Source organism: Letharia columbiana (genome assembly GCF_014066305.1).
Source record: "Letharia columbiana isolate WasteWater2 chromosome Unknown xfSc0000017_s0, whole genome shotgun sequence".
Classification (NCBI taxonomy): domain Eukaryota; kingdom Fungi; phylum Ascomycota; class Lecanoromycetes; order Lecanorales; family Parmeliaceae; genus Letharia; species Letharia columbiana.
Genome location: NW_023501154.1, coordinates 17,249 through 33,966, shown reverse-complemented (window position 1 = coordinate 33,966; position 16,718 = coordinate 17,249). Strand labels below are relative to the sequence as shown.

The window sequence follows — 16,718 nt, the reverse complement described above, 5'->3', positions numbered from 1 at the left end:
CGAATAAAGTACTCTCTTATTATTATATTAAATTTTTTTTTTATTAATATAATCGAAAAAATTAGTCTTTAAAATAATCTTCTTTATTTTATCGAAATAATATAAAACTAAAGCTTTAATAACGACGACTTTAAAAAAGTAAAAAGTCTCTTAATATACTAAGAACCAATTAAATATAATCTTCTTTATCGTAAATTTTATTATAAATTTTATTATTTTAGAGAAGTCTCTAATAAATTATTATTAAAATTATAAAATTCGATAAAGATCTATATCTTTTCAAGATTAATAGATATAATTTACTTAATAATAGTTTAGATTTTAATAGAGTCTATTTATAACTCGTTTATAGATACTAGTAAACTTAGAAATTTAATTTTCTAAACGTAAAATTTATACTTAAAAATATTTATCTAGAGATCGATATCTCTTAATTTCTAGAGAATTTATCTAACATATTAAATATATTTCTTTTTTATCTTATTATAAATAAACGAGTAAAGGTTTATAAATTAAATTTATAATTTTTTTTTTAATTAGAGCTATCGAGTAAATTTAATAAGCGATCTTTAGTAAGCGAACTTTAATAAGCGATATTTGAATTCCTTACGTTTTAATAATTATAAGACTAAATTTAATTTTTTTTCTTTTATCTAAAAGCTTATATTTCGTTCTATAATTCAAAAAAAAATCTCTAAAATTTAATAGGAAATAAAAAAGATATTCTATATATTAATAACGTATATCTATTTTTTAATAAGAGAGATACGAAAGAGAGAGATTTTAATAATTGCGAACGCTAATTTATTTACTCGCGATAATTTAGTCGATCTAATTAAAGAGCGTAGCGAACTCGAATTTATAATTAGCTATATATATAAATTTAAGATTTTTAAACTTAGCTCTATCTTATTCTATTATATATACTAATATATTATTAAAATAGATTTAATAAAAGTTATTTAGATACTTAAATAGAATATTATTTATATATTATTAATATATAATCGAGTCGTTAATTAGTTTAAAGAGAAGAATTTAATATTTATATATCTTAAGAGAGGTAATAAAAATAGTAAAATTCTCGCTATTAGAGTATATATATAGTTTATTAAACGTAGCTATAATATTTAATCGAGTAAGATATTTATATCTCTAAATTCTTATTAAAATCTTATTTATTAATAGAATTAGATATTAATTTCTTTTAATAATAGCGTTTAGCTTTTAATAGTTTATATAAAAATATAATTTTCTATTTAACTTTTCTACGAATAGAATAAGTAAGACGAATAATATATAGCTTAGTATTATAAATTTCTTCTTTAGATATTTATTTAAATACTTTCTTATCTATTTTAATTTATATCTTAATATTATATAAATTCTATTTTTAAGAGTTTCATTTTATTAGAGCTATTATTAAACTTTAATTTATAATTATAAAAATAATATAAGAGAAGTATATTTATCTTAGTCTTATCGAAAATATTTAAATAGTTATAATACTTCGAAGATAACTTACATTTTATTTTTTTAGAATTAATTACCTCGACGCTATTAATTTAAATAAAATAATTAAAACTATAATATCTCTTATATTTCTTTTCTAAGTCGTAGAAATATAATTTATTAATCGATATATAAGTTTTATAAGATATTTAAATAGAGGAAAATATATATAATATAGACGATATATTATAAATCTTAATAGTTTATTATCTTTTTTATAGATTAATTAATAGTAAGTCGCTAAATTAATCTTAATAGTATCGATAAATTTAATCTTATTTAATAAAAAAACATTTAAATTAATTTTATTATTATAAGTAGATAAAGAAGAGCTTTATCGTTTTAGTATAATAGATAAAAGAGTAAATAATATAAGTAGTTAAAGCTCTAAAGTTAGTAGAAAAGAAAGTTCGTCTATTATTAATATTTTATTATTATTATAATTATATCGATCGAGTAAAAAGAGTATCTTATCTCGTAATATATTAAGAACTACTCTATACTTATTTATCTAAGATTTTTTAATTATTATATTATTAGTATATATAAAAGAATAAGATAGAATTAAGCTTAAAAATCTTAAATTTATATATATAACTAATTATAAATTTAGAATTATTACGCTCTTTAATTAGATCGGCTAAATTAGCCCGCTAACTCTCTCGAGCTCTCTTATTAAAAATTTATATATAGAAGTTTTATACTTTAAAGTACTCAGCTTGCGATATATATAGTTACTTTATAATTCCTTAAATTATAGAGCTTACTTTACGCTTTTTAACGTTATAAAAATTATAAAAATTAGCTTATTATTAATAAATTAAATAAGTATTTAAATATAATAGTTATAATAGTTATACTAGACGCGTTTAGAATTAAATAATAATTCTTTTATCTATTTATATAACTATATTTCTTTTATAATTCTACTAATTTATTAATTATAAATATATTCTCAATATTTCTCGCTTAAATATTGCTAAGTATCTAAGATATATATATCTTTTACTTATCTTTTAAATCTCTTATTAACGCCTTTAAATTATTTTTTAATAAATTCGCTATTATTAATAATCGAGGCTATAAGTAAGTTTAATAGTTATCTACTATTATTTATAAACGCGTTAAAAGACTCTTAAAAAGAGTTTAAATAAATATATTCTTCTCTATATACTTCTTCTAAATTAGCGATAGATAAATTAAATTAATATTTAAATATTATAGTTATATTAAACGCGTTCGATTTAAATATATATACTTCTTTTATCTATCTCTTAGAGTCTCTATTAACGCTTTTAAATTATTTCTTAGCGAATTTATTATTATTAATAATCGAGGTCGTAAGCGAGTTTAATAATTATTTATTACTACTTATAAATACGTTAGAAAATTCTTAAAAAGAGCTTAAATGAATACGTTCTCTTCTATAGATTTCTCTTAAACTAGCGATAATATTTTTTAACTTAGCGATACTATCTCTTAAAAGGCGTCTTTCTTCTTTATTTATTCTTTATTACTCTATTTTAATTATATTTCTTCTATAATTCTATTAATTTATTAATTATAAATATATTCGTCCTCGATATCTCTCGCTTAAATATTACTAAATATCTAAGATATATATTTCTTTCGCTCGTCTTTTAAACTTCTTATTAACGTTCTTAGACTATTCTTTAACGAATTTACTATTACTAATAATCGAGGCCGTAAGCGAGCTTAATACTATCTACTTTATTAGCTTAGCAATTTACTTAGTTAGATCGTTAATTAATTACTTAATTATTTACTTAGTTAATTACTTAATTAGCTATTTAATATAATACTCTATAAGAGAAGAAGTAAGAGAAGAAACTATAATAGGTAAATGCGAAGAATATTACGAAGAATACTACGGAGAAATTAAGCGATAATAAGACTATTATCGTTAAGAATACGACTTAGCTCTTTAAGATTTTATATTATATTAATTATTTACTTAGTTAATTACTTAGCTAGCTATTTAATCTAATACTCTATAAGAGAAGAAGTAAGAGAAGAAACTATAATAGATAAATACGGAGAATACTACGGAGAAATTAAGCGATAATAAGATTATTATCATTAAGAATACGGCTTAGCTCTTTAAGATCCTACGTTATATACTCTCTACGATTTTATATTAAATTATTACTTAGTAAGCGAAGAATACTACTATAACTTAATCTATTATCTCTATTACTACGATCTCTATAGAAGAAATATCGAACGATATATATTTAAACGAATTAAAATCGTTCGATGTCTATAGCTATTTTATTATTCGAAAGATTTTACTACGATAGAAGATATTATAAAATTCACATCACTAACTAATACGTTATCTCTATTTCTTTTCGATATTTCGATACTTCTTATTATAAGAATATAGTCTTTCTCTATTTTTTATAGATAATTATTACGAATTAATTCTTTATATTTAATATATCTTTCTAATTAAATCTTAGCGCACCTCTCTTCGCATATATATATCTATATATTATATAGATTGAATTAATTTTATAATAGTAAAAGTAGATTAAAAACGTATAGTAAGCGATTAAAGTTCGATTTAACTTAGAGCTAGAGCTAAAATTCGATTTAACTTAGAAAAATTCAACTCTATAGATTTAATTTATAGGCCTTTACTTATATTTTAATAATATAATTAATATTAAATATATTTCTTTTTAATAATCTTTTATTATTATTATAGAAAGTAAATAATATATTATTTATATCTATATAACTATTAACTTCGTATCGATTCTAATATAAGATATAAAACTCTACTATTAACGTACGTAGCTTAGAGAGTTATATCTCGATAAAGTTTTAAATTATTAAAGAAGATAACTTAAATTTAATTAATTTTCTATAAACAACTTCGTTTAAAGAGATAATTATAGATTTTACTCTAATAGTAAACTTAATAAAAGATAAAATAGATCGTAAATATACGAATATATTTTTTATTAATAAGAATTTATAGAGTTTAAAGAATTACTAGATATTTAGAGTAACTCTTAAATCTCTTATATAATCGTCGAAGACTTTAATAAAACGTTAAATAATTAAGACGTTAGTCTTTTAATATCTTTAAAAGAGATTCTTTACTTAATTAAATCTAATAATAATTAACTTTAAGGGAGTATATTTATAGATAATATATAAGATAATAAGTTATATCTTATAAAAATTCTTTTAATCTCTATCGAAGAGTTTTATAAAAATTAGAATTTAATAAATAATATATATAATATTATTATTAAAGATGAGAGTAATACTTAAGATAAAGATAGAATTATTACTTAAAAAGACTATTATAATAACGTTAGTTTAATAATAATAATTACTTTTAAATTAATTTAAAGTTACTTATAATAAGACTCTAATTTAATTTAATAAATATTAAATCTTATAAAAGTAACTTAATATCTTAAGTAATTAACGTATTATTATTATAAATATTATAAGAAAATTTATAATATATAAGAAAAATATATTCTTACTATTTAAGAATCTAATTTTAAGAAGTTAAAAAAGCTAGTATAAGTTTAATTTAAACTCTTTTATAGTCTCTTTAATATAATAAAAATAATCTTTTATAAAAGAGTTTAATAAGATCTATATCTTATAAATATAATTAAAGAAGATTAATTTAAGAAGATTAATTAAAGAAGATTTAAATATCGTAAAGAGATTAAGATAAATAAATAAATAGAGAGATATATATAAAAAATAGATAAAGAAATAAATAGAGAGATAAATAGAGAAATAAAGATTAAGATTATCTTCGTAATCTTACGTAAATCGCTATAATAGAAAATAATAAATTAAATAACGAATAGAATTTTTTTATTTTTTTATAAAATATATAATAAATTAAAACTTAATTATCTTTTTAATATATTATTACTTAATTATATATTAGATAGCGAATTAAATTATAATAATATTAGAAAAAAGTTATCTTTAATTATAATTATCTTTTTAATTATTAATTCTATTAAATATATAATATAATTCTAAATTCTATAAAATATTCTAGAAATAATTTATAAATTTCTTATATCTTTAAAATATTCTAAAAAAACTCTATTAAAATCTTATATTATTTTAAGACGTAATTAATTATAAATTAAAAAGATAATATATCTAAGTATAAATCTTAATATTATACGTAGATTTAACTTATTTCTAGAAAAATATAAGAAATTTCATATTTATAAATTAAAATATAAATTTTAGTTACGTATTTTAAGTAGAAATAGTTTTTTAGAAATACGTTAATAAACGCGTATACTTATAAATTATAATATATATATACTTAAAGTTACTTCTAAATATATCTATATTAATATAGATTTTTATATATTCTTCTTTATTCTTCTTTATTATTAGAATTAATATAGAGTTAATTAATATATATAATAGAATACTATAGAGCTAAGCTTAAAAATCTTAAATTTATATATATAATTAATTATAAATTCGAGTTCGCTACGCTCTTTAATTAGATCGACTAAGTTATCGCGAATAAATAAATTAATATTCGTAATTATTAAAATCTCGCCCTTTCGCGCCTCTCTTATTAAAAAAATAGATATATATTATTAATATATAGAATAACTTTTTTATTTTCTATTAAAATTTTTTTTTTTTTTTTAATTATAGAACGAAATGTGGGCTTTTAGATAAAAAAAGAATTTTCAAATTTAGTCTTATAATTATTAAAGCGCAAGGAATTCAAATATCGCTTATCAAAGTTCGCTCGACAGCCGAATAGCCCGCTTATCAAAGTTCGCTTATTAAAGATCGCTTATCTATTTACTCGATAGCTCTAATTAAAAAAAAAATTATAAATTTAATTTATAGGCCTTTACTCGTAATTATATAAATATATTAAATTAAGATAATTAAGTAAGAAGTAATTATATATAAGAGAGAGAGAGCTTATATAAAATAAGAAGTCTCTCGCTAAATACGCTAGACTATAAAAAAACTAGTTTATAAAAAAGAATATATTAAAGAATATATAATATTAAGAGAATATAAACTTATTATATTAAAGAATATATAAATTTAAAATAAGCTTATAACATTTATTATTAATTAATTAATTCTCTTTTCTTTTAATAAGACTTCTATTATAACGAAAGACTTAAATAAACTTAATATTCTTAATATCTTAAAGTTAAACTAATCTCGAATATTAGCGTACTATAATCTACTTAATTATTTACGTTAATTATATACTTTAAAAACTTATATATATATATAAATTTATTAATATAAGAAGTTTAATATTAATTAACTATAACTATAATCGCGTAATACTCGAATTTTAGTACTAGTTTTATAAATTCTTTAAAAGTCTATATTAACGTTATTAAATTCTTAAGAAATAATCTTAAAAAGTAATATATTCGATAGAAAAGATATAAAGTTATTATTTTATATTAAAAAATAAATTATAATAATAGAGAATTAAATTATAATTATATCGCGTAACGACGTAAGTAGATATTAATAATTAGAAAATATAATTTAGAAATCTATATAGACTATAAACGAAAATAATATAAATTTAATAAGATTATATAACTTTACGCTTAAATCTATTATCGTTAAGTTACGAAGTTAATAAACTAATTTAAAGAAATTTAATAAGATATTAATAAAGTTAAGAGATTAAGATAATATAAAAAATATTAAATATAATAAAGACTACGTCGAGAATATATCTTTTACTCGTAATTAAATATATTATTTTATTCTAAGTTTAAACGTATTCTATTTTACTATCGCTTAGATATTAAAAAATATTAAAAATAAAATAGCTTAACGCTAAAACTTAGAGTTAAGAAACTAGTTAATAGAGATATAAATACGACTAAGAACTAAGATAAATAGATTTACTCGTATAATTTAGAAATAAGTTTCTACGCTAAAATTTAGCGTCTTAATAGAGTCTCCTCGTAAATATCTATATTTATTTTATTATTTACTCTATTATATTTAGTTATATTATATATTTAATAGCTTTATATAATATTAAAATTAGTTTAAAGCTTAAAGTAACTATAGCTATTTATAGATTATTATATTATAAAAGTTTTAATATTATTAAGCGAAGAACGAAGATAAATAAGAGATTTACTTTTATTTTAATATTAAGAGTAATTAATAGAGTCGAAAATAAGAACTTTTATAATATTTTAATATATCTAAAGAGTCTTAATCGCTTTAAAGAATCGACTCGAATAGAAGATTAATTAGATCTCTTAAAAATAGTATATTAGACTATTTTAAAGCACTTTAAATTATATCGTAAATATGCTATTTAATAAAAAAAAATCGATATTTTAGAGACTTATAAAAAGCGAAAATAAGATAAAGATAAATTATAATTATTAATCTCTTAATCGCTTCTTTTATAAGTAACTCTTAAATATATATATTAAATAAATAATAATTATATTATAAAAAGAATTAAGCGAAAAATTAAGTTAAAAAAGTCGTATTTTAATTATTTCGAAGAATATAAACGAGATAATCTCTATATTTAAATTCTTAAAGAATTAAATAAGAGATTTATCTTTATTATTAATAATAAATATTATTATAAGATTTAAAATAATAGATATAAACTATAACGTATTTTAATAGAGAAGAGAAAATTAATCGAGATTATACTTATAGTAATAGTTAATACTTTAATATAATTTATATAAATATACTAGATCTTATACTCTATTAAGTTTAATATTAATATATAATATTATTAGCTAGTACGAATAATAATTAAAAGATATAAATGAAAAATCGAGATTATATTAAAGAATTATAAATAAAAGAAAGTAATAAAGAAAAAAAGATGTCTTATAGAAATTTCTAGAATTTTTAAGTATACTCTTATAGAGATAAGTTCTAACGCTATCTTTTATTAAGAAATTACTAATAAATATTAAAATAAGAATTAATAGATTACTCTTTATAATCGTCTTCTTAGAGAGAATAGCGAAAGAAAAAATAATAAGAGTATAAAAAGACTATATATTGCGAAATAGATCTTTAAGTATATATCTTCTTTAATATTTAAAAAATTATAGAATTAACGATAAATAGTATAGAGATTATATTCTATTAATCTATTTATATAAATATATAGAGAAAGTTATAATATAAAATCTTAATAAGAATATATAGATAATTAAGAATAATACTTTTATTTATATTAAAGTAATTAAACTCTATTAAAAAGAATAAAAAAGATATAGTATTAAGAAGATTAATTAAATCTCTAAATTTATTAAATTTATATTAGATTAAATTATTATAAAATCTCTTAAAGAATAATTTATAATTACGTTAACGTTTAATTAAGAGAATAAATAAGATAATTAAAGATAGAGTTAGAAAAGAGCTAAAAGCTAAGTAAAATTCTATTATAAATTAATAGCGAAATAAATAAATTATAGCCCGCTAATAAGATAAATTAAAGCTTTATTATAAGTTAAAAGATAATAATAAATTTAGAGAATAGATATATCTTCTTTAGAGTATTTTCTACTAATATTCTTCTACTTAAAATTCTTTATTCTAAAAATATATTTTATTATAATTTTATTATACTTTAAATAATATTCTAATATATTCTTCTCTTAATTATAATTTATTTAATTTAAAAAAATTATTTTATTATTATTAAGTATAGTAACTTCGATAATAGATATCTAAGAGATATTAATCTATTAAAGAGCGAATATAATATTATTATATAATTTAAAACGACGATAATTAATTAGAAAGTTATTTAGAATTTCTAATTAATTAATTAAGTAGTTTAAATATTTATAAATTACTTATATATAAATATAGCTATTATTATTATTATATTCTCGATATCTTAATATTTAATAAGAGAGTATATCTTAGTAATAGCCTCTCTCTCTATAAAATAAGGCTTATTTTAGTGCGATTTTGCGGAGAACTGAGTAACTTAATTGGCTGACTTCCCGGCGCTATTTTAGCGTAGGAACTCATTCCTGGATTGCACGAGTAGGAGCCAGCAGTAGCCGGGTAAACCTCGGAAAACGGTGACTTCTGACACCGCCGAGCTCTGTGAACTTCACCATCGCTCATCTTCTTTCTTCTTCCATACCACTCTGATTCTTATTTCCTTACTCACAGCAATTGCCGATTTCTTAATGAATCCACCGCTATACCGTCCAGAGGTATGGGTAATGACTACATGACTGATACCGCAGGGCCATCGTGGTCCTTGACCAAAGACACTTTGCTTCAACATGTGAGAATTTGCTCTGTGCACCTCTGCTCATGATACTTGACATGCCTTTAATCTGAGACAGTCTATCTTCACCCATCAGATCCCTTCTCAGTCTACGCCACTGAACCAGCCTTCGACCTCAACCCCACCTCACGACCCTCCTTCGCGCTCTCCCTCCCCCCTCGATCTCTCTCCTCGAAGACCCGAGGGAGTCGACATCGCTGACGCCTCATTCACACCTCTTACACCAGTCGATCCTGATAGCTTTCAAGACTTCGACTTGTCGGATTGGCACTCAGAGTGCCTCAGACCTGACTCACAATCACTTTGCTCAGAAACCGCTTCCTTTGCGATGAACGTCTCAACTGTTCGTGCGAACCTTAAATCGAGAGGCTTCTACTACGATGACGAAGATGCATTAGCAAGAGGTGGACAAGCAATTAAAGACAAGGCACGTGAGATTATTACATCGCAGAGGAATTCACCAACGTCAAGTGACAACGCACTATTGCTGAAGGCAGCCATTCGCAAATACTGTGGCTCTACGGAAAGAACGCTTGTGTTCAATGTCTGGTGCATCCTACGACAGCAAAAGCTCCGTGACATTACTGAGAAGCCGCTTTCGCCACAGGGAGAAGACAATGCATTGGCATGGGTGAAACGAGCCTGGAGCATGGATTTCCTTGACTGCGTCTTCGAAGCCGACCTTAACAAAGATATGATACCCGACACTTCACATACGGTAAGGTCATTCTTCAAGAAGGCTGCAATGATCTCTGACTTCGCGATCTTTCTAGGGCAGCAAAACCACGGACATCATGTTTAAAGATCTACCTCGCATAGAACAACCCCGCCCTGATGTCACGTACGGCTTGTGGAAAGCAGACATCGATTCACCCTGTCGTGGTATCCTCGACACCTACCACTGTGAGCTTGCGAAGGATGTCGAGTTGCCCTGGTTTCTAGTGGAAGTCAAAACGCTGAACGCGGTGGTCGGAGAAGCGGAGAATCAATGTATCCGTGGGGGTGCAGTGCTAGTCAACGGGCATCATCAGTGGAACCGAGTCGCGGACGGCGGAAAGCATTCCCTGGATCTGAGTAAGAAGGAGAAGGAAGAGGAGCACGATAGGCTCATCGCGAAAAGGGAGAAAGCCGGGACTGTATGTATCCTTGCCCCATGTTCACAAGTCTGCGTTCGATGGGCTCGAATGTTCATCTACGAGTGCCTTGTTGATATTCGTGACAGGCTTACGATAAACTACAAAGTACCGCGGATTCCGCAACGCTTGCCTTCTCTCTCGCCTTTTCCCCATCAACCGCAACGATGCATGTGCACTGGCGGGAGGAATGGGAGAACGGGGTGGAGCACTGGCACGCCCACACGATACAGACCTATGCGATGCGGACTGAGCATAGGGATTACGAACAGCTCGGCATGCATATGACGAACATCATGGATTGGGGGTGCAGGACGCGTCGGATGGAGATTGAAAAGCAGGCAAAGGTCATTGCAAAGCGCAAGTACCCGGGTATTGACGAGAATGAGGTCTGCTTCGCGCCCAATAAGCGGCAGAAATCGGGCTAAGGAGGCCTTTGTGAAAATCAGTGGCGGTGATCCTTGTCTTTAGCAAGCGAATCAGATTAGCACCTCATTGACTCGTGAGACGAGAGCTTTTAGATAGATTATACGGCATAGCAACGGGTGCTTTCTGTGAGCTAGCGGAACTTTACAAAGCCTCTTCACTGTTCATGCGAGGCTTTCTCAACATCGTGACAAATGTTCATTGATTAGATGGCATGACCTTTGTACTTGTTTTGTCTTGTATAAGAGTCTACCTCTATCTTAATCGCAAGACCTCTACGGCAAGAGAAATTCAGAGAAGACAGACCGGACATCGAAGATAAACCGACTAGCGCCATAGAACACATACAATATATCTACGACATAGATTGTCGGAACTAGACTCTTTCCATCAAAGTAATTCGACATTCCTTTATATCCGGTAGCACTACCCATGTTTATAAAATTAGTTGATGGGCCGACTATATCTAAATCAATAGCTTCCAGTAGGCTCAGAGAATGTTCAGGCTCTCCGCCAGGGAGGGAAGGGTCAGGTTTGGAAATGTAGTCGTTCTCGCAGACATCTCACATATTGTGCTTCACCGTCCCATCTCTTATGCGTAGCTCTACCTTATCCTGCGATTCAAGCATCAGAGGAGGATTGAGATTCCTACATAAATGCGCTGGCACCCTCCCATCCTCGCCTTCCTCCTTTTCAACCTCCCCAGGCCACCACCGACAACGCTCTGGTCGCATCTGAACCGTGTATTTCCCATCCACCAACCCATCCACGAACGCTCCGAGATCAATTTCCCTAAGATACGGCACCTCAGGATTCAACGTCACCACATCCGCAGCCTTTGGTCGTTTGTCAGTAATAGGATCTATTGACGGGCCTATACCGCGCTGTCCGTTGTTCTCCCGGACTACTTCCCCAGTCACAGAGTGAACAACCTGTAGACTGGACGTCGGCGGTGTATGGGCCGTGGCGTCGATTATTCTCATGCGGTTGTCGCAAGCGCCAGGTTCGGGTTGGAGGAGACCCCAGGGAATCAGGAAACGCTGGTGTCCTCGCGTCTGCACAGTGACGGCGTACGAACCATGATTGATGACAGAGACTTCCAAGGCGGTGCGACTGCTTGACCCAGCGTTGGCAGGTGCGGTATCAGAGGATGAGGAGGGTACGCAGAGACGTATTCTTGTCTCTACTGTTGGTGGCCAGGACAGGCTCTCCACGACCGCGAATTCCGCTTTACCGGCTCCAGGTTTGCTATTGACCAACTTGACTGGTTCAGAATCACAGCTTGGCTGCTCACCATTGTCGACGAACTTCTTTCCATCACTAGACGTCCACAGTATCACGCCGAGATCTTTGCTCGCCAGTGTTATAGCATACTTCTTTCCCGGCTTCAGAATCGATGCCAACGGACCATGCTCATGGATCTCATAGTGATATAGCGTGAAGTGCTTTCTGTAGGGTTCCTTCCTGTTGATCGGGGATGACAGGGAAAGGCAGTACGACTCTTTCGGAGCCACTTGGTTCAGTCGGCTAAGATCTACTGGCAACCACTGCTTAGCGTCTTGAGGATCTTGTTGTTTTATTTCAAGTAAGCCATTTGCCAGCGCATACGGGACATCCATTGCCGAGCCTGCAGTCTCGAAGAGTAATGGCCGAGGGTCCTTGTCTGAGCGACGACAGAGGCCGAATAGTATGCTGAAGGGGTGTCTACCCGAGGCGTCATAGACTTTGAAGTGACTTTGGATGATTGTGTGGATTCGCAACTCGCGCATCTTTGTAGCTGCAGATGTTCGTAGTGTGTAGGTGTAGGTGCTTGCTGCTGTTGTGAGTATAAGTGAATGTGAGTGTGAGTGTGAGTATGAGTGTGAGTGTGAGTGTGAGTGTGAGTGTGAGTGTGAGTGTGAGTGTGAGTGTGAGGCCAAGACCAAGTTAGGGCTTGCAATTGCAATCGCCCCGCCATTCCGAAGCTATTCCTTAATTGTGTGTGTGTGTGTGTGTAATTCCTACATCGGAGGGCCGTGCCCCTGTTCGTACCCCTTCCCATTGAAAGGCGTAGCCCAGAGTGCAACCGTTTTTACCCACTCGGCCTTACGGCCATGTTCGGCATCCGTACCCCATTTGAGGTACGGCAGATAATCGTGATCCCGTAAAACCACGGCTATGTACATTATGTTGAGGAATTCCAAATCCTCCATTGCAACCAGACACCATTACACTCTGCAATGTACCCCGAAGCTTTTTCCTCGTTTCTCAGGGCCGAGCTCTAGCCTCTCTGTTCCATGTACACTCAGACACCCAGTATTCCAATTCCTTGAGTAGTATAGTAGGCTTGGCCCAGGATGCTTAAGAATCCTCTTACATCCATAGAAACAATACTATCATTATTCTCTTCTACCGACATGGACAGCATGTGATCATTCTTATTTTGTAAGATAAGGTACAAGTACTTAAAGATCGGTAGGGCGGTTGTGCTAGCATCTTGACGCCGTTTTTACCCGCAATAATATCCCTTTCCTTATGGCCGGGACGTACACGCTAGTAGGGGTCAAATGTAGGGAGATGGATTGGTCAGATCGACGTTGCCGCGCTCACGAGTAAGCAAAGTCTTAAGCCGCAGTGAACCGCGATCATTGGACAAATGATAATCCCTACATTTGACCCCTGCTAGCGTGTACGTGCCGAACACAAGGAAGGGGATATCTTTATCTTCTCAGCGTAAACCTCAACGCAATTTCGAGCCGGAACCGCTCGATTCAGCCAATTTTCTCGGGGACTCATCACCGACGGCGACCCCGTGGCATGAGCATGGGGCCTATGTATACGGGATGCTTCCTGGAACATTGCGACAAAGTCGATTTTCAGCCCTCAAAGACCTGGAAGAGCTAAGCGCTGATTATGTGAGGGCTCGAGCCGATGTTGGCTCGGAACTAGGGTGGTGGTGGTGCTAATTGCCGCTCCGCTACTCCGTACGGAAGCCTGACACAAAAAGTCATCCCTAACTGAAGCTAAGTTCAGTGCCTACACCGGCTCAGAGATTGCTCCGGGCACTCTGCAGCCGGCACAAGCGCTCATCAGCCCAGGGTCCTTTTGAAATATCGACACTTCAAAACGCATATAAGGCTGCAGCCAAGCGATTCATGTACGTACGGTAAGGTCTAAAGGTTACTTGAAAGCGTTACGGCCGGAGCGCTCTTGACTGCATATAGATGTAGATATAGGCAGAACCAAGTCTTCAAAATCTTTCCGTTGCGAATCCTATCTACTATTGTCGCCATCTCCGACGCAGACGCAGACGCAGACGCAGACGCAGAAGCAGAAGCAGAAGCAGGAGCAGAAGCAGGTGAGTGCATCATTGCACATTCAGCTATCGGATACTTTAACATTGATGCAATAGAAAGTCTCGTAATCCGGGGGAATTGCCAAGACGGAGCGGTTCGGACTCGGCTGAAGCCACTCATGAACCTCCGAAATGCTATGCTATCCTACTCTAGTTTTATAACGGACAAGCGCCTTGTTCATTATGGTCTGTGGTCTTCTGGCTTGGTAGTGACGTCTTGCTAAGAAGCGTTTGAATGAAACTGCACTTTCCAGCTGTAAGGTCTCTTGTCTTGCATAGAAGAAGCGACTATATCCTTCGGCCGTAAGGTATGTTACCGTTTATACGAGGAGAGGTTGCCCTTTCCGGCTGTAAGGTCCGTTGCCCTGCGTATGAGAAGAGGCTATATTCTCAGACCGTAAGGCATCTTGCCTTGATGATTGCGGATCCCCAAAAGTTGGGGATCCTTCCTTCGGGGATCCGCAGTCAAGGCAATGAAGGAGGTCTTTTTCTTGTCCTTGAGAAGACTATCTGCAGGAAGTTTGACAGAGACTTGATATAAATAACAAGTCAATGCCCAACTCCAACTCAGCAGAAGCACGCCTCTCGCTCCCCTTATTCACGATTCCATCAATCTACCACCCAACTCTAGCAACAATACATCTTCTTCAACAATGTCTTTGTTGAATATCATCTCCCTTGCGCTTGTCGTAGCGTTGACTCGCGCTGGTCCTATCCTCAACAATCCATCCCGAGTCCTCCGCCGCGATGCACCCGCGCCTTCTGCCTACCCGCTTGACAGTGCTTGCGGCAATGAGTGGCAGTACCTGAACTTCAATACCACCGTTGCCACTGACAGGGTCCATCTCCAGACCCTTCACGATGTCATCTGCGGTGGCGAAATGCGCGCCATCTCCAGCTATGGCCAAATCTCGGCTCAGAACGTCAATACGCCCTACAAACGCTACTTCCCGGAAAGCGACGACGAAGATGACTACCCCACCAATGTCAAAGATGTCTTAGGTCTAATCGCAGGCGCGAGCAGCACCGACGGAGCTATCGGAACCGTTGTCGGAACGTTTGTTGTGGATAATCTTGGTAAGCTGCTTCAGCTCCGCTTTCCAATTTCCTCTGTTTTCGATTCTCTTTGGCAATCTCCTCTGACCCCTTCGATAGACTTTGCCGCGAACGTTCCAGGGGCGTCTGACTGCACCGTCGAGGGCACCCTGGCCTATACACTCGAGGACCAAGTCGACGACCTCGAGAAGATCCATTTCTGTGATCTCTCGTGGACCCGTGGAGAAGCTAGCGACGTCGACTGCGCCTCTTTGGACCCCTTTCCTAGCACGAAGATGGACTCCTTCTCGCGCATCGCGTTGCATGAAATGATGCACTACAGCTCCATTGGCCCTAATACGCCTGTGGGGGAGACTATCGGAGACTGTAAAAACGGAGATTCGGAGCCGGCGAACGATCCTCCGCGTGTGCATGGCCTTCTTGATCCAAACCAAGACGATAACCCCGCCGTCACTGAGATCAATGCCGATAGCTACGCTTGGATGTCGCTAGACGCTTGGATGAGTCAAAACTGTATCGCAGGTTCGGATACTAACAACTGGGCATCCTTTTTCACTCAGAACCCACCGCCGTACAACGAGTGAGCTTTGTGACGTTGTCAAGTGGAGCTTCATTTGAGGAATAGTTGATAGTGATGGCGAGTCGATAGCGTGGGTAGATTGAATAGAGGCAACATTTGCAATTCATGATTTCGTGTCATACTCATCCTTCTCAGCGGTCTCCCCCCACTCTCTTCTTCCCTTCTCCTCTGTCATGAGATGCCTCAGGGATACTCATAGGGCCACTAGCGTAGGCTTGGCACCGCACATACTCCTCTTTGCAAAACCATTTGCGGGAGCGCCCGTGTGGCAGCCACCCCACCAAATTTTCGCCGTGACCACTAGCGATGTGATATTACATGCAAAGCAAAAGCCTTACAGTAATT

The 16,718-nt window shown here is 31.8% G+C and overlaps 3 protein-coding genes across 3 annotated transcripts; 2 read left to right on the top strand and 1 right to left on the bottom strand.

Annotated features, from left to right (window-relative positions):
* Positions 1-9,769: 9,769 nt before the first annotated feature.
* HO173_013029 (uncharacterized protein) lies at positions 9,770-11,405 on the top strand (the record flags this gene model as incomplete). Its single annotated transcript, XM_037314858.1, has 4 exons — positions 9,770-9,841; positions 9,903-10,562; positions 10,618-10,980; positions 11,067-11,405. 4 exons carry the CDS (start codon positions 9,770-9,772, stop codon positions 11,403-11,405), a joined length of 1,434 nt encoding a protein of 477 aa, XP_037158254.1.
* Positions 11,406-11,966: 561 nt separating this feature from the next.
* Positions 11,967-13,172, bottom strand: HO173_013028 (uncharacterized protein; the record flags this gene model as incomplete). Its single annotated transcript, XM_037314857.1, has 1 exon — positions 11,967-13,172. One exon carries the CDS (start codon positions 13,170-13,172, stop codon positions 11,967-11,969), a length of 1,206 nt encoding a protein of 401 aa, XP_037158253.1.
* Positions 13,173-15,390: 2,218 nt separating this feature from the next.
* Positions 15,391-16,377, top strand: HO173_013027 (uncharacterized protein; the record flags this gene model as incomplete). Its single annotated transcript, XM_037314856.1, has 2 exons — positions 15,391-15,814; positions 15,893-16,377. 2 exons carry the CDS (start codon positions 15,391-15,393, stop codon positions 16,375-16,377), a joined length of 909 nt encoding a protein of 302 aa, XP_037158252.1.
* Between the last annotated feature and the right edge of the window lie 341 nt (positions 16,378-16,718).